The sequence below is a fragment of the Python bivittatus genome, unplaced genomic scaffold, assembly GCF_059951505.1.
Source record: "Python bivittatus isolate LINGU-HERP-01145 unplaced genomic scaffold, Pbiv_v1 ctg000610_np1212, whole genome shotgun sequence".
NCBI lineage: Eukaryota > Metazoa > Chordata > Lepidosauria > Squamata > Pythonidae > Python > Python bivittatus.
The window spans coordinates 40225261-40249290 of NW_028277088.1; the positions used below are offsets into that span (position 1 = coordinate 40225261).

At 37.8% G+C, this 24030-nt stretch overlaps 2 protein-coding genes and 1 long non-coding RNA gene across 24 annotated transcripts in view; 2 read left to right on the top strand and 1 right to left on the bottom strand.

Moving 5' to 3' along the window:
- LOC148214603 (uncharacterized) overlaps positions 1 to 11552 on the top strand; it is a 39515-nt gene extending 27963 nt beyond the window's left edge. The window contains exon 3 of the long non-coding RNA XR_015797934.1: positions 11427 to 11552. This is a non-coding gene — a long non-coding RNA (uncharacterized LOC148214603). The remainder of the gene's footprint in view (positions 1 to 11426) is intronic.
- Positions 1 to 21152, bottom strand: part of LOC103057326 (uncharacterized) — a 142573-nt gene extending 121421 nt beyond the window's left edge. For 2 of the 21 annotated variants that reach the window (XM_088150841.1, XM_088150840.1), the window contains exons 1-3: positions 19776 to 21152; positions 17237 to 17299; positions 5106 to 5184 (exon numbers count right to left, since the gene is read on the bottom strand). In XM_088150841.1, coding sequence (XP_088006967.1) covers positions 5106 to 5184; positions 17237 to 17254 — 97 coding nt within the window. In that variant the 5' untranslated portion in view covers positions 17255 to 17299; positions 19776 to 21152. The other 19 variants (XM_088150844.1, XM_088150843.1, XR_015797932.1 and 16 more) reach the window with 19 other exon arrangements.
- The window catches only part of TGFBR2 (transforming growth factor beta receptor 2), a 61041-nt gene continuing 56248 nt past the window's right edge, over positions 19238 to 24030 (top strand). Inside the window, exon 1 of one of the 2 annotated variants that reach the window (XM_007422833.4) lies at positions 19238 to 19750. In XM_007422833.4, coding sequence (XP_007422895.1) covers positions 19675 to 19750 — 76 coding nt within the window. In that variant the 5' untranslated portion in view covers positions 19238 to 19674. The remainder of the gene's footprint in view (positions 19751 to 24030) is intronic. The other variant, XM_007422834.4, reaches the window with a different exon arrangement.

The window sequence follows — 24030 nt, forward strand, 5'->3', positions numbered from 1 at the left end:
AGTCCTCATCAAATCTCAAATCACACTCAAATCAAATCATGCCCTCTTTGAATCTCAACCTCCAATCCAAATAAAATCAATTCAAATTCAAATCAAGTCAGGGCTCATCTTATTTTTCATCAAAATCACCAATAGAACTCAATAATGGGCAATATAATAGGCTTAGAATAAAAATGAAGGTAAGCCAGGAACGATTACTACAGTTTCAAAGTATACAGAATACCACCAGTTTTGCCAGGACTGGAAAACCCAAAGAATGCTTTCTTGCATCCATTCCCTTTGGATCTTTTCAAGTATTCTCTTCTTATCCTCATCATTATCAGCCTCATCATTATAATGCAATTTTATGTGTATTTCCTTTAGTAGATATTAACTTTCAAGTATAGACTGGAGAATAGTTTATGGATCTTCAAAAGTGCTGAACTTTATCATTCTGTTATATCAAACATCTGTTTGCCTAAATATCATTTTGAAGCACATGAAGACAATCCCATTATGGTGCATATTCAAATTAGTTCTAAATGTACTTTTTCTTGAATTCTCTTTTTTTAAAGATGAATTGAGATACCAAGATACTATGGGTTGTGTAAAGGGCTTTTACAGCCTTATTAAATTAAAAGAACTTTTTCTTTACTTTAAGGTACTAAAACCTGCAACGGGCAGGACAATGATAGTTGGTAGGATTGCATAATGCATGCAGATGGGACCAGGATTATCCTGTTTTTTTCTGTTTTTCAAGCTTACACTATCCTTTTTATGTGTTTTTCTCCTTCAGCTGGTGGGAATCCGAAATTCCACAGCACAAATGGAAGGGCTTTGGAGCACACTAAAAAATAAGTTTAAGTATTACTTGAGCTCCCAGAGACACAATGCGTTGTTATATCCATTACAATGACACCTCTCCGTGAGATGATCTTCTTTCTGAGGGTGATTCTAAGCAAGCTCTGAAACCTGTTCTGTGCCTCATCCCCATTGGCCCAATTCCTATTATCCATCATGTCTAGCTTTAAAAAAATCCTTGCTTTTGGCTCAGTGGAATTGATAGTACTGGAAAGTTGGCAGTTACATTTGTTTAAACAACATTTCACAACAGTCTGCTGGCAGGTGTTTCCAGAATGCTGTGAGCATGGCTTTCTGGATCAAGTGTGTGTCTGCCAATGAACATAGCAACAAGCAGGAAAAAAAGTGTTTTCCTTCACCAGTTGGGACAGTGGAGAGCTTTAGATATGTGATATGTTTTGGCAGCAAGTCAACAAGTGCCGTTATAAAGTACATTATAATGTTATATGGATAGCTCATGTTCTTGCTGATAGGGAAACAATCATGTTCTTGTTCTGTTTATTTTAATAATTCCATTTATTGTATTCTGAGGGTTTTGTTTTTTCAAAAAAAGCATTTGTATCTACTGCTGAGAGAAACAGTAATAACCAGCCACACATCAAAATATAACACTAAAAGTAGATAAACATGAACTGTTTGTACACTGTGAATAAATATCCCCCCGGTTATTTACCAAAGGCTGCACCTACCTACTTTTGCAGCCTGGATGTGGCCTCCAGAGAAATAAGCCAGGAGATCAAAAAAGTTATACTTCAGCCACAGTGAATGCAACTCCATTCAAACTTAGTGAAGAGACAGAGTCGAATTGAGCCACAAAATCTTACCCTTAGGCAAAAGGGAAAACTCCAATAAATCTTGATTTGGTTGGAAACTGGGGGAACAGGATAACCTAGATGAAACATTAAATGTGCATTGCATTTAACATATCTGGGTGTCTTTTTTAGAAAACAGTCACAATGCCAGGTCAATCTGGATCAGATTAATGGAAAGGGGATTATAATTCCTGTCACTTTGCCTCATTACAAATCAAAATCTCTCCCAATTTGTCATCGACAGAGGGTAGATTCACTGATACCATACAATGACAAAAGATTAATATTTTCTCCTTTATTTGCTGTGTATCAAATCATCTTTTTATGGCAGCTGTTTAATTGTACATCTCACATAGGATTAGTTTGGCTCACGGATTGGAAAGAAAAAAATTATTATTAGAGAGTCCCCCAAGCTTTATAATTTATATTTTATTCAACTTCATCCTATCTTATCCTATCAACTTTTTTTCTATGCATCTTTCCCTAAGTGTTTCCTTTATTTTATTGCTGCTAACACTTCATTAAACAGCCCTTTCTTAAAAATTCAATAACTTTGGTGAAACTTTTTTCCAGATTAGGCTAATTTATATAGGCTTCTCTGATGAAAAATAATGGACCACACTAGATTCAGCCCTTCTGTCCATGCTATGTTGAAGTAACTTTTCAGCAGATTGTGGCAGGGTTGTACTGTTGGCATTAAGTGCTAGTACAAGCCCTACCCCCAATAACTGTCTGGTAAATGCTATTTTCCAAGGAGGAACCCTGGAAATGAGAGATGTACAAAAATGTTTGTATCTTTAGTCATTTTCTGACTGCTGATTTTCTCTTTCTGCCTATCTCTTATTTACAGTCATTTGCACACTGTCTTACTCATCCTACTTGAATGTTGTTAAACATTTACTGGATTTTTTTGTATTTTATCAGTACAATATAAACAACAAGCATTGTCCTGATTCTATCCTGATTATTTCTCCACTGTCCCTTCTTGGTGTCTTCTTCCACATAATGAAATGAAATGGATAAAACCTGCTAAAATCCTTGAGTGAATAATATGGACATTTTAACAAGCTGGATTACAAGGAACAACATTAATCATTCAGAGAGATAATGTATAAATCTGTTGAAGCAAAACAAAAAAAGCATAAAAAGCCATATAGCATTTGGCCATACCATTAAAGGAAATGGTTATAGTGCTTAATGGTTATACATATATTAGCAAAGGTTTACTTATATGCTGTGAGAAACCAAATCACACAGGGGCTGGGAAACTGGGGTGTTCTCTCTCTAGGATATCTGAATGAAAATGGAATTTTCTGTTTCTTTATCATTTCTTTTAAAATATTATTTTATTCCTTTCCTAGAGATACTATGATACAGTTAGTACTCATAAAAATAATAGTAGGCTCAACATTTATTTGCTATCAACAAGAAGATACAGAATTTAATGGCATTATGGAGTTGCTAAATCTTGATTGTAATAGGAGATGAAAATGCAGAACCTGAATAATTTGAAAGAAATTTATGCACTTGACAGGTTCTATTATTTTCTTGATAATTTTAATTTTTTTTTTAAAGTAGTGCACTTTTTTCTATTTCCCAAGTCTTAGCAGAGACTTTTTTTCCTGTAAGTCTGTGCTTCTTTTTTCTCCATCTCCTCAAATGTTGTAGGAAACTCAAAAAGCATTCTATTTGTGATACTTTGAGTATTCCTATAGTCACAAACCCATTTACTGTCTGTATTTCTTTTGCCAACATTTTATGTTCCATTTTGGTCTCATTTGGCCAACAATACTACTTTTTTGAAAGAAACTCTAATTATAATAGGTCTTCGTGATATGGGATTTAGTAGCTGTGAATTAAGAGGATGGGTCTTCTTGTGGGCATATAATGGATTAAATGATAGGAAATAGAGAGTCGGAATCATGGGAAATCTTTGTAATGGAAGTAGATGAGAAATAATGGTAAGGAAAGTGGCAGGAAAACAGGTGGGCAGACAGCAAAGTGAATAGAGTTGGGAAAGAACATTATGGTTGGGCATAGAAGTAAAAGGACAGACCAAAGAGATGGGAAGGAAAAGTAGAAAAGAGTGGGTACATGAGAGAACTGAGAGATGGAGGAAAAAACAGAAGTATGACCTGTGGAAACAGAAAAGAAAAAGATTAAAGAAGGTGAGAAGGCTCAAGGGGCTTAAAGGCTGCTCCATTCTTTGTAGAAATAAATGAGCAATCCTGGACATTTTAGTTGTTTTCAGATTCCCAGCTGGATGAGGTATACTGTGTAAAAACTGGACTTATATGGGAAATACTGGATGTATAATAATCTAAACAGGCCAGGTTTGGTGTATGGGTTGATTTTTATCCAGGCGGTTAATGGTATTCTTGTATGAGTTTGAACTGGGTCATAATTAAGATTACCTTTGGAGCACTTACTGACCTACCATTGAATTAAGTAAGAGACAAGAGCCTTTACAGCATTTTCTCCTACTCAACAGAACTGTGTAGCACATGATCAGTACTAGATTCAGTAAGACTGGTAGTCAATAAAAACAGGTCCTTTTCAGTTATGTCCACATTGTATTGGATTGTTATCACAAGCCAGTGATCTTATATTCTTAGTTGACTACCTTGGATTCCCTGTATATGTTGTATTTCTTCAGACTCACCGGAGTTGGTTCTTCTAGAAGTTTCAGTAAAGCAAGCAGCAGAAAAACTTACTCCTGACTGTACTGTTCAAGCAGTAGAAAAGGGACAACAGTGGCAAGAAAGGGTGGGATTATTTAAAAAAAAAAAAGCCTCTCAAGCCTTGCCTTATCTCTGGAGAGTGGAAATGAAAGGAGGAGGAGGAGGAGGCGGCGGCCAAACAAATGAACAACTGAACAGTTAGTAAAGATAAAGGGAAGGAGAGAGACATGAGTAATTTTACTGGAAGATTCATATGTTTGACTGGATATTATATACAGAGAGACTTGATTCATTTTTGAGATAGTTGCTGAAAAAGAGGTGCCAATTTTACTGAGTGTTATTGGAGCCCAAACATACAGCTGATTAAGAAATTTAGCCCCACAAAAACCTTCATAATTTAGCATTGTAGAACTAGTAAAAATCATGCAGGAACATTTTGCACCAAGGTATTTATTGATTACAGAGCATTTTAGGTTTCATAAACAAAAACAAGAGAGAGAGAGAGACTACTGCAGCATATCCAGATGAACTTTAAAAATATTCTAAACATTGCACATTTGGCAAAGTATTAAGTGATGCATTGAAAGATTGGCTGATCTCTGGAATTCTGAAAGAAAACATTAAAAAAAAGGCTTTTAACACAGACAGATTTAACACTTAAGATAGCATTTCAGATTGCTACCTTCATGGAAACTGCTGGTAGAAATACTACAGAGTTGCAGATAAGAGTGACAGCAAATATAAATAAGCTTGTAATACTATGTATACTGACAATAATAGGTCAATACAAACTGTGCTATCATTGTGGTAGAGGTCTGTGCACCACCGCAGTGAAGAGTTCGAGGCAAAACCTGCAGAAAATGCAATACAGTGAGACATATTCAGAGACTGTGTTGTTTAGGAAAAAGCAAACCATCTGCTAAATTTAAACAACCAAGCCACTATTTTAAAAAAAAAGTGCAGTGGTGCATGTCATATATAAAGAATTTGATAATGAAAATGAAACAGGGCTAGCTCACCTGGAAATCTAGAGCATAAAATGAAATTAGATTTTTTTTTTTATGCCTTCAAGTCAGGGTTGACTCCTGGTGACTGCCTAGACTACACCCTCAAGTTTCCTTAGCAAAATATCAGAAGTGGTTTGCCATTGCCTGCTTCCTAGGGCTGAGAGAAAGTGACTGGCCCAAGGTCACCCAGCTGGATTTGTACCTAAGGCAGGACTAGAACTCACAGTCTCCTGGTTTCTAGCCTGATGCCTTAACCACTACACCAAACTGGCTCTCAGATAGATAGATAATATTTATTTTGGGCAAGGACCAGATAAAACAGAATATATATAAACTAAATATAGCTAAGAAACATCTCCATATCCATAACCATCAAAAGATGAAAAGGTAAATGTTTGTATGAATGTACATATAGTCCCCGGGTTAAGAACACCCAGGTTACAGATGACCCATAGTTAAGAACGGAGGGTTTTGTAGCAAAATTTGAGTTAAATACCCAGTGATTCAAGTTAAATACACAATGGGTTGAGTTCATTACACAATACTACTTATACAGTACTATACAATAATACTGTTCCAGCTTACATACAAATTCGACTTAAGGACAGACCTTGGGAATGGAACTCGTTCTTAAACTGGGGACTACCTGTACTACAAATTATAATAGTCCAAAGTAATTATTAAATAAGATATTCGAGTAATGGAAGCCAGTATTTAATTCCTACATAACAGAAGATAAGTGGATCAGGTATAAGGATGTTAATCATGTGTGGTAGTTGGTGCACATTCACAGCAGCTATACAGAACTTTGCTACATTAAGAGTGATAAAACTTCCCTTGTCTGATAAGAAGAAATTAACATGAAATTCCTCAGAATAATTTGGTGCATGTAGTGGGAGGGAAGATGAGTCTTCTTCAGATATCATTGTAAAAGTAGTGCAGCAGCACATGGAGAATAGATTCAACCATGCCATAACCACAAGAACAGGTTCGGCTAATCATGGGGGTTTTATTAAATCTCCCATATAAAAACACTGAGGGTAGACTATTATATCTGGCTCTGAAGAAGAAGAACCTTTGTTGGGCTGCAGAGATGAATGAGTTGATATAGTTGGTTGGTTTCCACCTGACATGGTTGAACTGAATTTGGATAGAATTTGGGCTGAGTCCTCTTTCATTCTGGAATTCTATGTCTAAAAGCCTTTCTTTAATAATTCTCCTAGCCTGAGGGAAATCAAGAAAATATAGGGAATCAAGGGAAAGGCCACATGATAGAAGTTTTTTGTGTATTGCTCAAATCCAAGAGGACTCAAATTTGTGAGAGAGAAGGGATGGAATCAGCCCAGCTGGAAAATATTAGCATTTCAACCAGTAATTAAAGATTAATAACCATGCTCTAACCTCAATCCTCATCTGACCAGTTTCTAATCTCAAAATTACATTAGATATGCATTTTGGGGCTTGGAACACTGCTCTTATAAACTTGGTTTGTACAGTTTCCATCTGTGTGTAATTTAGGTAGGGGCCTAGCTGGGAATCATACAGCAGCTGAGCCAGGGGTTTTGCTGTGAATAATTTGAGAGCTGCAGGGATATATCCTCCACCCTTTGTATGGGAGAATCTTAGGATGGCTAAAGAGCTTTTTTTGAGCCCATGGAACCACCACATTGATGAGTGCATTTCATGACCCTGAGTCTTGAAAGGCAACACTTAAATATTTGAAAACCCTCACTGCTCAATTTCCTGCCCTTAACAAAGCTTCCTGAATGTTTCAGCGAAGACCATTCTTTTGGAAGTTTAGGACAATGTGATTTTCACTGTAGTGGTTTTGAGTGTGCATCTAAGGCCAATTGGGATCCTTGAGATTATAGCTGCATCATCTGCATAAAGCAGAAGTGGAACATCCATATCTGCTATTCTAGACAGATGGAAATTTGGATTTGAGAGTTTTTTTGCTAATGAATGATGTATAAGTTGAACAGAGAGGGAACGCTTCTCTGTCTGACTCCGCTATGTACAGAGATTGGGTCTGAAATTAGACCTTGTGGATCAAATCTTACTCTGATCCTAGAATTTGATACAAATTCTGGTTTAGGAGCAATAGGCTCATGGTTCAATCCCCTTAGTTTTTCCCATAGGAGAGGTCTTCAGATTGAGTCAAATGCTGACTCGAAGTCAGGAAATGCCACATAGAGAGAAACTCAAGATCTTCTACTAAATTTCTCAATTAGATGTCATAGTACAAGGATGTGGTCTAGTGTTGAGTGGCCAGTTCTAAACCCTGCCTATTCATAGCCCAAAATAGCTTGGTTCACCAGCTATAGAAATGAGATCAGTAATATGTCTCACCCTAGAAATGAATGACAAAACCACATCTGTAGAATTGGGCACTGGTTTTGGAATATTAATTATGTCACAGCACAAATTAAAGCAACATGTCAGAGATGCTACACTAAAGCCAACAGAAATGTAATTAAAAACTTACACTGGAGAAAATATTCCCATTTGAGTGATATTATAACTGCAAAATACAGTAATAAGTAAGGTATGTTGGACTCATATATTGTGAAAAGAGGTGTACTAGAACTTTGGGTTCATGACTGGGTGAGAAGCTGTTGCTGGCTTGGAACACAGATGCAGAAAGAAGTTGTGTCTGATGTGGTTGGAGACTCAACTGAAATTCTTGTGTTACCACTGTAGTACCTATTCCCAAAATAGACAGTCAGCTAGTAGTTGATGTATAGGCACCCCAAGCGTTTCTGTTTGTAATGACAGACATTAGCCCACTTGCATATGTTATCTACCACAGCACCTAGATTCGTAAATACAATAGGGTCTGTATCTTGGCAGAGAGAGATGTAGTGCATTGGATTATTATCAGTGATTGAAAAAGCATGCCTGTGACCTTGTATTATTATTTGATTATCTTGGTCAGCCTGTATGTGCTATAGTTCTTGTAGATTCACTGGAGTTAGTTGCTCTAGAAGTTTCAGTAAAGCAAGCAGTAGAAAAGACACTACTGTACAGTATCCCCTAGCCAGCAGAACTCCTTTCTTAGAGAGATATGCTTAGCCATCTGTGACTTTTTTAAAAACCCAAATGTATTTTCTTTATTATTTTGTTGGCAGAAAAGTAGGATTTAAACCCCATCAATTCATCAATTAAACATTTCCTGCTGTTTGACATTGGACAATGCGTTTAATTTTAACTGTTCTATTATTAGTGTTTCAAAGTCATTGACTGAGGCACCAGAGGACAAATATTTGTCATCCTCTGTGTGACAGAAGAGTGCTATCTTGTTCCCCTTCTTCACTTCTACTTTTTCCACTAAATATATTCAGTTCCTTTAACCTTTCATTATTCAACTTTTTTCCACTCTGCCAATTAACTTAATTACCCTCTGATATCCTCTTTAATGTACTATGTGGAACTAGACAAAATATTCTAGATGAAGTCTCACTAATTAAGAATAAAATGGAAGTTACTTGCAGAGATGCAACTTCCTCCACAGATGAATACTTTGGGGTCACATCATAAACCTTTAGTTACTGTACTGAGTTCAATTTACTTCTCATGGAAAGCTAGTTCCTTTATGGCAGATTAATGTTCCTGACACATACAATGGAAAGGCACTGTGATTTAGTTGTTGGACTGCTGGATTGGGACTAAGGAAACCCTAGTTCAAGTCGCCACTCAAATACTGAGCTCACTTTTAGACTAGTACCTTTGTCTCACAACAGCCTGTATCAGAAGGCCATTCATGTGAAAATAAAATTGCTCTTATTATTGCTCTTTTTTTTTAATCCCGCTTTTATTATTTTTATAAATAACTCAAGGCAGCAAACATACCTAATACTCCTTCCTCCTTCTATTTTCCCCACAACAACAACCCTGTGAGGTGAGTTGGGCTGAGAGAGAGTGACTGGCCCAAAGTCACCCAGCCAGCTTTCATGCCTAGTGCAGAACTAGAACTCACAGCCTCCTGCTTTCTAGCCTAGTGCCTTAATCACTAGACCAAACTGAAGGATGAGCCCATATACATTGGCATGAAAAAGTGGGATATAAATGTAATAAATAAATATTGAAAAATAATCATCCTTTTTTTTTAATTCATAAGCACATTCATTACACATTTGTGTTTTTACAGTATAATACATGATACAAATCACAGAAACATCCTGAGTACTTGTTGATGGTGAATTATTGCTAAATTGTTCCTGTTTGCACTGAATGTCACTCTGATTTCTGCCCTACTCCATAAAAGGAGGACAGGCTGGGGCAGTTTAAAATCCGGAATGTTCAAAATGTTATTTTCAAGTCCTGGAACTTTCCAACATTTCCCAGTGTTCTGTGAGAACTGACTGAATCTGGAACGCAGTTAATGATTTCAGTATCTGGTACATTATAAAACTTTTTATGTTCCAGAATATTCATTTCTGGAAAAGAGACAAACCACACATGGAATGGCTACACCAATGCACCTGGGGAGTAAAACAAAATGTTCCAGGGAACACTGAAACACAGATTTTTGCATATAGCTGTTTACATTCAAAGCTTGGTATGATTTCTAGTTGCAGTCCCCTTGCTATAAACCTTAGGCTTGCAGGGATCCCTATGATGAGGTGCTGTCTAGTTGCAGCTAATTGCTTTTAGGAGGACTGTTGTCCCAAGGTCAAGGTGGGGCTGATCTGTCTCAACAAGGAATGTTGATTTGATGCCATTACTACCCAGTGAATTGAAGTGTTTCAGCCATCCCTTTCACAGTTCACTATCAAAGGGAAGTGCCCCTTCAAAGAGCTGCATAACCAAGGTAAATCCCACTCTAAATACAGTGGGGCTTACTTCTGAGTAAATATGTTTGGGTTCTGCCACAGTGCACAACTCTATTTTGGGCCTAGAAGAAAAATGGGCCTTGCGCATGACACAAACTGAAGGAAAAGGTAATATGCATAAAAGTATTAAAAGGATTTCTTCCACCTTGATGGGATTATCAGTGGTAAACACTGATAGACAGAAAACAACGGGATTCTCAGTTAGCTTTCCATGCTATGTACTTTGCTTTAAGTCAGTAAATGCCATTCTCGGCTCTACCTCAGAGAGCAAAATACGTTGAGTCAAGTCCTGCTTACAAGAACAAATGGAAGCACTGGGGTTCTAATTTGCAATATGAACACACACAAAAACACTTGCTTAGCTTTAGCAGTGATACAATATCAAGTGGTATCTTATCATTCAAATGCCACTCTGTTTTTCAAGTGCTTTGTGACTTTCCTCAGATGTTTGTGTTATCTATCCAGCTTGCTGATGTACCAGAGTATTATTGCTATGCAGAATTCAATGGGTATGCATGCCAAAATCACAAGTCCCTTTATTGAGGTGGTGGGGGCTGGGGCCGGAGCACCAGATGTTTGTTCTGTATTGATAGAACCATTATATTATTGGGCATTTAAAAGAGTGTCTTAATTGGCCTTAAGATAGGCCTTTTAAAAAACTGATAACTTTGAAAGTTTCTAAAAGCGAACTTTTGGATTTTGCTCAATCTCTTGCTACAAAAATCTCCCCTTTATCTAACATAGCACTCCAATCAATGTTCCAATAAGCAACCACTGTATTAAAAGTAAATCTTTGTATCCCCAGCCATGAAATTACATCATTAATCCCAGCTACATGAGTCAGGATAGGATCACCGGTCTGTGCTACAATTATCAGTAAGTGCAGAACAAGAAGAGACAATAGTTCTGATATGCTAGGAGACTTGTAATTAAAGTTCAAAGACAGCCTTACGCTAACATTTAGGACATACTCTTTTAAATCCATCTCTGTTACAGCTTCCATTAACTGGAAAAGAACTAAAGAGAGATGCTCCCATTCATCATGTATGAACAACATTTGACTGATCGCCCAGTTCTTGTTTGCTAAAAGTAGTACTGTTTGCAGCAAGAGGTGTAGTCCCCCAGAAATCAGTGCTGCTAGGCTTTATGTAATGCTTCCTTGTAAAATGTCATATTTTGCAAAACTTTGAGGTTTTTGATTGCTTGTTCTCTCACTAATGGCATAAATGACACCTTGTTTTGTTTCTTCTCCAGATACTGATCCTCAGAATGAAAGTCATGATGATCATTGCCAGAAACCAGTTTGAAGTGGAGAGTTTATCTGCAGAGAGAGCTGGATAGCAGCTAAACCACCTAATAACTACACTGTATAGATAAAAGTGTTCTGGAAGTTTTTTTAGAAGATCTGAGAGCTCAGTATAAATTGAGCTAATACTGCTGTGAACTGGATCTAGCATGTTCCTCCTTTGGATGCTACTTTAGTTTGCCTTTACAGCCTATCCTACTTGTTCTCTGCACACTGTTTCATATATACCTTACATTTATAGGGCACTTTTCTTCCCAAGCATAAAAGCAAAGCAACAAAATAGAGTCCATGAAGCAGCCTTCCCCATGGATGTGTCTTCCAGTTTTGTTGGGTTACAGCTGTTACAATTCTCAGCTCCCAAAAACCATGCTGGCTGAGAAATACAGAAGTTATAGTCCAGCACATCTAGAGAACATCAGCCTGGGAAGATATGATGTAAACACTTCCTTGAACTATCACTTATGCAGGAGAAGAGAAAAGTAAACTAAGCAGAAGTTGACAGTGCAATAGCACACAGCCAGCGTTGCTATTTACAGCAGGTAGAAGTGCAATTACAAGAGCACAGAAGCAAAAAACCACAAGTGGCTGCAATACATCCAATAGCACATCCTTTCTCCTTTTTTATAATAATTATTACAGATACAAAGATAAAAAACTAATACAAACTAAGAAAAAGTATAAAAGGAAAAAACAAAAAGTGCAGAGAAAAAAATTGAAAAAGAAAAAAATAGTAAAGAAAAAAGAAAAGAGATAAAGGAATGACTTCCCCCTTCATCAAAACAAGTACAAACAATTTCAGTAACTTATCACCTTCTCTGATACTACAACATAAGATCTCTTCTTCCCAGATCTCATCTCTTATCTATAAACAAATTTTAAAGCCTCATCATTCATTCCTAATCAGCAAAAGTCCATTAAAAGTTACCAGAAATAACATATACAGTATATTTTAACCCTATTCAAATAACCAACTTTATATTCCTTTCCTTTCCTTTCCACACAGTAACTTATCACTTTCTCTGAAAATATAACAAAAGGTCTCTTCTTCCCATATCTTATCTCTTATCTATAAACAAATCTTTAAGACCTGGTCATTCAGTCCTAGTCAAGAAAAATCCATTAAGAGCTACCAGAAACAACAACATATGTTTTAACCTTGATCAAATAAACCAACTTTATATTTCTTCCCTTTGCTTTTAAGTATCTTGATCTTTAATCCCTTTAAACAGTATCCCAAAAGTTTATTTCTTTTCATTTTTTCTTTGTCTTGTCTCAAAAACTCCTTTGTAGGTTTAACACATCTCTTTTGTAAATCTAAGATAAGAAAGTTATCCAAGTCACTCTTCTAGTTTGTTATTTGTATGTCCCTTTTAATTATTAAGACATCAGCCAGTTTCATTTGTAAATCCAGTGTAACATCTTTTTCCATATCATTCTTGTAATGTGTCATTTTTAGATCCACATTTGAAACAGTCTTAGTCTATCTTGTCCTCTTCTATCACCTCTTTTAAATTCATTTTTATGATAGCAGACAATCTTAAAAGTAACTTCTGACTGCATTGTCCCCAAATATCCTTGAATTCTTCCAAAGTTAGAATATTTTGCTCCATTCTGTATTAGTGGGTCTCCTCTCGTTTAATTATAATCTTTAGTTCTTTCTAGTTCCTTCTAGTGTCCAACCTTCAAAATCCCATCTTATCATTTTTTTCCCTTAATCCACAATATACTCCCTCGGGAAGATTTCTTAAACTTAGTTTCAAAATCTTCATATATTTTAATAGAATTTTAAACAACCCATAGGAAGGATTCTTGTAATTAATTTCAAAATCTTATTTCAAATCCATTTGGCCCTTAGTCCGCTTATAGCTTTCCAAAATCAACATTCTAATCACCCTTTTTCTGTTTGTTCCAAAATAAAACTTCTGTTTATTCTAAACCAAAAGTTTAGTCCTTAAACTTGCATAAAACCTCTTTGCATTCCTAATAGGCCTACTGGAATGCTTGGAAAATATTGAGATTGTATGGCTACAGTCCAGTGTTTTGGTTGTACAACAGAAACAAAGGGTTTTTTTTATTGTTTGTTTGTTTGTTTTGTTTTGTTTTAAGTGAATATCCTAGGATAGCTGTGTGTTATCTCACTAGTTTCCTATCATCATACCCTAAATTACCACCTCATGGCACTCGGGGTACCCTATATCAATGAAATCACAATTAAAAAGTCATTAAAATATCTACAATTAACACATTAAAATATTAAAACATTATTAAAATTTTAAAAATATTTAAAATCAACTTTAAGGGGGCCACTCAAGTTTCTGAAAATGCCAAAGTCAATAGGTGGGTCTTTACCTGCTTTCCAAACATCCAGATTGAAAGACCTGCCTCAGGTCCATTGGAAGTTCATGCCAAAGGTCTAGTACTGCTATGACCCACCAACAGACACATGCCACAACAACTTTTTACACAGGTGGGAGTGTCATCAGGTTCTCCCCAGCAGATCTCACACTGTGGTGTGGTCAGTGCTATGTGAGGCAAACCCTCAAATACTTAGGTCTACAGTCATTCAGGGCTTTATAGACAAGTACAAGGGCCTGGTATCACTTTTGGCAGTCAATTCAGGGCTCATATGGCAGAGGCCTGTCTTCTGAGCCTATATACTTCCCTGGCTGCAGCATGTTCAACCAGCTATTATCACCACAGTCTTCAAAGACAGCCCCACATAGAATGCATTACAATAATTTAATCAGGAGGTTAAACAACATGTAATACTTAGGGTATCTTCATCCAGAAATACTGAAATCGCCTTACCAGTTGAAGCTGCATATAAATAATCCTGATCTTTAAGTCACTAGTACCTCCAGTCCTCATTTAGCATCCAGGAGGATCCCCAGATGCTGTATTTGGTCCTGTAATGGGGCTGCCACCCCATCCAGCACTGGATTGAAGGCTAATTCTGATTTGTAAATTGCCCAGTCAGAGTTCCCATCTTCCTGGGATTTAATCTCAGCGTTTTGTCCTTATCCTGTCCATCATCACCTCTCCACTGTAAGCACTAATCTAATACCTTTCCTGATTCAGATGAAAAAGCAAAACAGAGTAGGATGAGATTGACTTCCCCCAGAGGTTCAGTTGGCACCTACCCTGGAATCATTTTGTAAAGCTTTAAAACAGAAGTTTTTCATATGGCTTTTGAGAATTGGTGTGATTAGACTGAGATTGGTACCTATGTCTACTCTTATACTTTTTACTGTTGCCTTTCTTCCTATGTTTCTATAGTTATTAGTTCTCTAGTTTATAACTGTATATTCTGGGAGTATTTTATGTTTATGTCTATTATATTGTAAACCACCAGGAGTTGCTCTTGTTAAATAAATAAAATAAATTTTAACATCTGCAATAACATCTCACTCAGTTTCAAATCATTATTAAGCAACACTGGGGATGAGACTGTCCCCTGTGGTACCCTGCAGCACAACTGTCATGGGGCTGAACAAAAGTCCCCCAGCAGTATTTTTTAGGAACAGCCCTACAGGTAGGAATGTGCCTCCAATCCCCAGCTCTGAGCCATCATACTGAAAGCCAGGGAGAGATGAAAAGGATCAACAGGGTGGCACTTCCTGCCTCTCTCAAAAAAGGTCATCTACCAGGGCAACCAAAGCGGCTTCTGTGCTGAAATCAACCCTAAAACCAGACTGCCATGCATCCAGAATAAGTTTCATTTAGCAATTGCCTCAGTTGTCTAGGTGCCTTGTCTTTATAATCTAGCCCCAAAAGAGTTATTAGTGATGAAGTACAGTGGAACCTCGGGTTACGAATTTAATTCGTTCTGTGACTCTGGCCACAACCCGAATTGCTCGCAACCCGAAGGAAATTTTCCCATAAGGTTCAATGTAATTACCGTTAATCCGTTCTGGCGTGGAGGACAGGGAGGCGGCTATTGCTTGGAGGGAGAGTCAGGGGTGGAAAAATGGCCGCGGACCACGTGTCAGGGGCGGAAAAATGGCCGCGGACCACGTGTCAGGGGCGGAAAAATGGCCGCGGACCATGTGTCAGGGGCGGAAAATGGCCGTAGACTATGTGTCAGGGGCGGAAAAATGGCCATGGACCACGTGTCAGGGGCGGAAAAATGGCCGCGGACCGTGTCACAGGAGGAAAAATGGCCACGTATCCTGCTCGTACCCCGAGGTGGAGTTCACAAATCGAGGTAAATTTTTGCGGCCGGAGCTGGTCATAACCCGAAAAATTAGTTAACAGAGGCGTTCGTAACCCGAGGTACCACTGTATGTTGTTTGATAATACCTCAAGGTCCTCTTCAGAAGGGGTTGGATCACCAACATCTTCAATGTGGTGATGAAGGAACAGTCTCTCAACTCACCTCAACATTCCTAATCTGCTTGCTTTTACGAGCTTTGAATAGCTAGGATCAAGAGAGCAGGCAGTTGGGCAAAACATGGGATAACTTTGTCTACTTCCCCAGGCCTCAGTGGCTGAAAATGATCTCACAATAAATAATCAGATGATGTGCTAACTACTTCCCATAGATATGCTTCAATGTTTGCTTCTAGATGATTGTGGGTTTGACCAACTTTTTTCCCAAAGTAAATTGCAAACTCATGGTATTACTTTTCCAAACTGGGATACAACCAGTATGTCACTTGACATATTACACTGACACTGAGTAGAAAGGAACACAATAATGGAGCAAAAAAAAAAAAAAAAAACCCTCATTGCCTCCATTATTGATTGCTATGTGGTAGGTGTGATAATGTGTTCCCACCTATGCTCAATCCTATTTGTGTTAATTGTTGCATCTTTTGTGCTCTAGCCATCTCCTCCACTATTTCATTGCTCAGCACTTCTGATTAAACTGAGGAGTCCTCTAAGCTCTATATGAGTGTAGAGAGCTTTTATGCAATTGTATTGTATCAGTTGCCCAAGCCATCTCAGTATAGCAAAACAAGGCTAGGTCTTCATGAGAAGCACCAATTATATCCATGAAAATTCCCGAAATTATTCAGGAACCTCTCTATTTCCCAAAATATTTGGGTATGGACTCTCCTGGTCCCTTACTACTCCAGAAGGAAGCAGCACTGGACTCAAACAAGTCAACTGCGATAAGCCATCTCAACACATTTTAAATTAGCTTATTCAATTGGTCACTTTAATCAGCAATTGCATTTATTAAAAATGATTTAAAAATGTCCAGTTTTAAAATGATAGCATTTTGCATTTTGACTGACACTTGTTCTTTGTCACCTCATCCTTATCACAATCTAGAGTTTATATATCCTGATCCTGCAAACAAAGAGAAATAATATATACTGTTTTTCATAAATACATTGCAAAGGAAATAAAATGTTAGTTTTAATGAGATTCTGCCACTCCCAACTACATGTTAGCTGTAAAGGAATGCGGCGTTGACCTTTGGGAAGATATGAAAGAGCCATTAACGGGGAAGGAAGGAATGAGCTCTTAAGGGGGACTGTGAAAAAAATTACACAGTCCTGAGACAGAAGGAAGCATGAGAATGAATCAAAATAACCCTGCCTTATTTTTGTTGGGTATAAAATGGGACAGAGAGAAACTTGAATATGCTTTCAAAATTCTGTTTTTCTACCTTACTACAATAAACAGCATTCCTGAAATTGTGCGTTGCCTGTTTCATGACCTGGCCTACCTTGCAGGGCTGTCATTAGCACATATGTATGCAAATACAATGTAAATTTGCAAAAGATAGGTAACAGCAGATCCACCTTACCTCATCTCTGCTAGCCATATATTGGAATGTATGTCTTCAAATCCAGTGTCCATCCACTGGTAGCTGCAATTGGCATTCATTAAAGAGCAGAGTTATTGAAGTCATGGGCCACATTAGGCCAGTTTTTGCACCCATGTGTTTCAGTGAGCAAAATGTGGAACAGCTTTTGCAGCTTTTGCTTTTTGCATGTTCTTTATATGCAAGACCTAAAAATAACTGGTACAAACTCAGCCTGTGAGCTTCAGCAGTTGAGAGTAGACTTGATCCTGGGCCTCTCTGGTCCAAAACCAACATCTTCATCATAAACCACACTGGCTATCAGTGCAGTATCTATTTGCAAGTGTTATTGTGTTTCATGTCTATATTTGCCTCATTAGTGATAAGCATGCCCTGTGTAGTATATTTTATAGACTTCAGTGTATGTTAAAGTAGATATAAGGAGGCATAACAAAATTTGGAAGTGAGTCAGTGTTAAGTCAACAGTGGGTAAACAGCCATTGAGTAGCTGAATTATATATCGCTGAGTATCTGATCAGCCTGTTATTCAAAGTCGAAACTGAATCAACAAATCAGCGCTTACTGTACACTGAATTCCCACTAACAATTTGTCTTTTTTATATATTATTTTTCATCCTACTTCAGTTATGGTTGCCATTGGATGGTATGTTGTTAGTTGGATCAAGTGTCTGGCCTGAGCTGCTGCTGCTGCTGCTATTATTATTATTACTGGTCCTGCAAAGGGTCAGTACTTTGGTATATTTGGGTGCTAGAGTTCATATCACCAGTTAGGTGCCAGAACCTAGCCTTTCTTGACTGATCTCAAAAACCCATGCAGGCTCAGATCTTGCTATAGTAGAGAATATACGTAGCTCAGAGTTGAATTGTTGGGTTCTTGATGTTTTCAGTAGATGATGTTACCTAGCCTAAGAATGAAATTCAGGAAGAGAAGCAAGTTCAGAGAACACCAAAAACCCAACAGGTTCATGTTTATTTAGTACTTGGATGAGAGACCACTAGGAAATAATAGGAGTATAGCCTAGATTGGGAAGTTAAAAAATCCCTGAAAAAAGGCAATGGTGAGTCACTTCTGTATTGTGGTGGCCAAGAAAACTAAATGGCTGTGTCCATAAAATACCAGGAAACTGAGCTTAACTCAAAGGAGACTTTACTAGAGTGTGCAGATGCATTTCCAAAGCACGTACATGGGAATGAATGTGCTGTATCACCACAGTCTTCTATTTCTTTTATCACCAGGCTTTTACAAGAGGCAGGCTCATAAATACAAATACATTTGTGGGGAGCATGCTTTTGGGCCCGTCCTTGCTGCCAAGCTCCATGCATTTATCTGACCTTCTATATAAAAATAGTACATATACAGGGGTTATTCCCTCACCATTCCCTTTCCTTATCCATTCAGCTGGTGACAAATGCAGACTCTATGCTGAAAGGCAAAGTAAACCAGAGTGGCATATGACAAGAATGTTTGGTCAACATTTGCAACATGTTGATTTTATTAAATTAAGTTAAACAAATATATAGACATCTTTTTTATTTTATTGTATTCCTATGCTTTTAATGTGATTTACAAATACTGGGCACAGAAGCTAGTACATAAAGTAAAATAATGTGGAAAAGTGCTTGCAGGTTAGGCTAAGCAGCATCTGGGGTCAACATACGCCTTGATGCAAGCCATTCTGACCCGAGGAAACACTGAGCCCCGGAAATACGCGTTAAGGTGGGAGCGTCTGAATCGCTTCTATGTCCAGTATATGCCTTCGACGCCTCCCTTTTGTATCACGTATGACTCAATACAGAGTTGTATTACGGGTATGGGAACTAATAACAGGGTTTTGTGCCTGGGCGTGTAGCGATTTGCGCGCGCCTGAGTCGCAGAGAAAAAGGCGTGGGCGTGATGACTGGGAAAAACGCCTCTATGAACCAAGCCGCGGGTTAATCTTCAGGCAGGGCTTTTGATACATATTTCTGCGGCGTGTGGAGAAACGGCTTGAGGCGAGGGGGGTCGGCCTAAGGCCGGTGATTGACACGCAGAGCGGGCTGAAGAGGCTTCATATTGAAACCCAGCGGGGGGAGAGAAGCGGGGAAGAGGGTGGGCCAGAGAAGGAACTACTGTAAGAGTTAAGAAAGTCCTGCCCAGCTGTTTGCGAACTTTTTAAGATTTCCTGTTTCCCCTGCAGCTAGAGAAAGAGAGCGACTCGCACACGCATGCCAGAAGCACCCGAGCAGCAGCTCCTCCGGCTGCCTCCGCTGGGGCCTCTTCCCCACCCACACCCCCGTATCCCACGTTTCCTTCAGAGCCGCTTCGCCGCCTTTCACCCTAGCCCCGAGTCCCGCCCGCTTCCCTTCGCCCCCAGAGTCGTCCCCGCCAGGCTATTTCTCACCCGGTGCCTGCAGGCCGCCTCAGGGTGGAGGGAGATACAATGAGCTGGATTCCTAAGCACGTTTTGTTGTGGACTCTCCTGCACAGCACGGCTCACCCGCTGGGACGGGGAACAGGTAAACGTGGACTTTGATTTCGTACCTGAGGTGTGTCTGTCTGTCTGGAAGGTCTCTCCTCCCTGCTCCCCTTGTTCTCCGCACTTTCCTCTTAATAGCTGCCTAACTTAATATACCGCACTTCGAAAGAACTCGTCAAGCCACCGCCCCTGACTTGGCACCCTCTAGATGTGTGTGATCAGGAATCCCATCACCCCCAGCCAGCACACCCATTGGGTAGATCATGAAAGTTATACTAGAGCACATCTGGAGCATATCAGGTTTAGAGAGTGTGCTTTAAGCAGTTTTTATTTGGGGGTAAATCTGCCTCTCCCCTTGCCCAAATTTATTCTGACCTTGACTGCCCCCTCCCTTTCTTTTCTGAATGCTGAAGAACATCCAAGGCACCACCCTTTGTGCCTAGATTGCTCTGCTTGCTGGCATGGCTTTGGGGTTTGCAATTTCAGGAAAGTGTAGTTCAGGAGCTTTAATCCTGGCCTTGGGTTATCTGTCAGAGACAGCTGCCTTGTTTTGCACTTCCAGCTGTTGCCACACCTAGCCTTGGATGAGTTGCTGTTTGTATATCGGTCAGTTGTGCCTGGCTTGGCAGTAATTGACAGTTGGGGTACACTGCTGTAGAAATAGGGGAACTGTATCATGTGCTAATGTTTTCTGAGTCAGAAATCCCCAGAAAGCAGAGCAGAATTTCCAAAAGTAACTTCCTTTAATTTTGCAAATGTGGCAAGGCAATCTGTACAGGAGGAACTCTTCCTATACAAATTAAAAGTAAAGGGTTGCATAGCCTCTTGTTAGCAGTTCCCCCCCCTTTTTTTAATTGCATGTTAATGTTTGCCTAGGATAAAGTAAATTGCAGAGAAAGCATGTGGCAGCTATGTTACTGAAAACAGTGGTCTAGCAAGTTCATTTCTAAAATGCTGATGCTAAATACATATCAAAGTCTTTTCAAAGTAGTGGATCAGAGTTAGGTCTGGTGTGTAAGGCATCTCTGTGTTCTCCATTTTACTTTCTGTCTTTTCCAGAAGCAGATATTTGCATTCATCTAATATACTTCAGTGCAGTAGCATTTCAAAGAGATGGATGTTTAAAGTTTTTTTGCTATATAAAAATATGATAGTTGTCGATACTGGTTTTGTGAACTAGTGATATAATAAATAAGAGTATTTACTTTCTATTAAAGTTAATGCAGGTTTTGACTCTTCTCTATCATGTTTGTGGGTGCATAGTTTTTGTTGATTGTGTATTTCCGTATTTGTAGAACTAAGATTATAGTTGGGGTAGATTGGAAGGTGATAGCAAACAGTAAGAATCTAAAAGTTTAGGCACACTTTAGACTGTAAAATAGTACTGTATCTCCTAATCTGGTATCCTGTAGATGAATAGGACTACAACTGCTATCATCATTGGCCAGCATGATGGAAGTTGTGGTCCAGCACATCCCAAAGTCTAGCTAGAGAGAAGTTGCTTTGGAGCTGTATTCTGTAATAATAGTAACTCTCTAGAAGCCTTGTGATCCTTTTAAAAGTTTCTACTTGTTTGCTTCATCTTATGCCTGAAATACTTTCCTGAAACAACTTTCTCCATCTCCCTTTCATACCCACTTGAGCACACCATCGTGCATATCAATTTGTAATTCCTTCCATTTCCTTTTACTAATCTAGAAATTCAGACTGTAAATTTTTCAGGGCAAGGAGAATTTCTCTGCTTATACATTACTGTCATTATATAGTGAAATAACTTCCTATGTATTTCTTTTTATAAATAAAATCATATTGTAACATCACACGGTAATGATGCTATTTCTTGAAAGCTGATGGTTAATGACATTCACCATATAGTGCTAGAAGATTATGTATGTATAAAATGATATACCTTAATATTCAAATTAACACCAGTAGTAATATGAAACAGTCTGCAAGTTATTTTTAGAAAGTTAAATATTTTATTCTCACTAGAGCAGCAAATGCACTGGGATATATCATAATCATACATTACTTGTGTGATTGAAATTGCTCAAATACTTGCATAGCTCAGTATATTATTCCTGTAATGATAATATGCTGTGTGTTACCAGAATCAGTGGTACCATCATGTGGTTAAACCTTAAAATGTAAGGCTCATTGAAGACTCTTCATAGGATAGTGTCAAATATATGTATGTTTTAGAAAAAAACACATGCTTATAAGAATCAATACATTGCTTGTCTTGATAGAAGTTATAGATTAAGTTGCTGTGTTGTACATGAGTTTTAAAGAGGGATTAAAAGGTTAATAAATAGCTTTTTTCTTGAATACTGCAAAATTCTTTCATCTTCCCTTTCCAGTGAGTCTGATTATATCTTCTAATTAGTTGCTCCTGAAGATCAGAAGACCCTCTGGAGCAGGATTCAGGGCACCACTAGCAATTTTATTTTTTCGTACCCAAAGCTGTTTGTGTTTTGGCCTGTGTATTCTGGCTAGTTTAAGATTAAGCCTCATGAGCAAATAATAAACAAGCTTGTCTTTCTCTCCAAGTTATAGTTGGAGTGGATCTCTTCAACTGAAAACTGATAGTTTTCAATATGACAAACAAGTGAAAAGTTAGTTAACAATTATTTGGCATGTATACTTTCCTTTTTGTCTGTCTTCCTGTTTTCGTTATGTCAGAAGTTTAAATTGAAGTAACTTAAAGTACCTACAGATGTGTAACATGAAGGCTGACTTGATAAACTTCAAGTTATTTTGGGAATATGTTCTTTTTTTTGGAATCTACAGTAATGTATAGGAAGGGGAGTTACTTGGCAATAATTTGTTTATTTATATAAATTTGTTATAGCCAAGCAACTTCAGTAATGATTATTGATTAATTTAAAACATATACCAGTTCCCTTTAAATATATAAAGTGGTTTATAATAAATTTTAAATAGTTTTTGTCCAAACAAAGTAAATTAACTGGAAAAAACTTATTTAAATTTTGAAGTTGCTACTTTTCAAGGAGTGAGCAGGTATGAAAGCTACAGATTCATTAATAAAAGTTCCCTTTGTATACTTTGAGATCTGTATGAAAATTCTTCAGTCCATAGTTTTGATTTATTTTTTTACAGGGACCAGTTAAAAAAAAATCAGATTGTTTAAATACATTTTGGATATTCACTGGAGTGGTTTTGTTCAAAAATGCCTTCAGTAATTTATAATGGGATGGCTCCCACCCAGCAGTCCTCACATATCAAGTTTTCTTTAAGGTAGCTACCCTCAGTCACTTGCAATGTAAGATAGTTCCTGGAGGGGAGTAGATTGTAATTTGTTCAGACTCAGTCTGATTTGAGTGCATGTCAAGCAGTATGTATGAGGTCAGAACTAGGGGATATAGGGCTAAGTATAAGAAACAGCATATGGTATGTTCTTTCAATTTTTTAAAAATAATTTTTGTAATCCAAATAGGACTACTAGCTACATGCAATTTTGCATAGCAGATCAATGACAGTACCTTTACATCAGTGTCTAATATCATGCTAAGTGACATGTACCTCATGTATAGCTGAAAGAAGATTGAAATACTTTTGCGTTTGTTTTCCCAGGTGATAAAACATTGGTGATGACCATAGTTACTCTAAAATTAGTCAGTGGAGTTTCTAAAGCTAGTCTGTTTAAATCAAACATAATTTGGTTTGTGAAGAAAGTTAGCATTTTTTTCCTTGGTTCTGTGTGAGGAAAAAAACAGGGAGACATGTAAGCACACTGGGACTCACTCTTATTCCCACTGATTCAGAGCGGGAGAGCACAGTCTGAGACCCTTGAGAGCACCTGCAATATGGGTCCCTGTGTGATAATTCTTTATTGGGTAACAGAAAGAGAAATTATTCAACAGATGGGGAGGCATTCTATTAACTATTTAATCAATGTAATTTACCAAATCAATGTGATTTGCAAACATTAATACTTTTTAATAATTTCTTATTAATTTTTAATTTTTCCCCTTTTATCTTTATAGGATATAGAAATAATGAGCCAAGGTAGTCATCACTAGATAATCATCAAAGAAGTCCAAACAGTGTTTATTAATGAAACACACAATGATTTGGCTTTTGAGTTGAAACAATTAAAAACTCCCACAATTTCTAAAAATGTATTGATCTTTTCTACTGTATAATCAGAACCAATTTTGAAATGTTTTTGTCACAGATTCTTTGTAATTCTGATGTTAGGATTTTATTTGGGAAGCACTAATTATTATGAATCATTTAATATAATTACTTTGGTCTATACCAAATAAAACCTTATATTTTTAATAATAAATTCGCTCT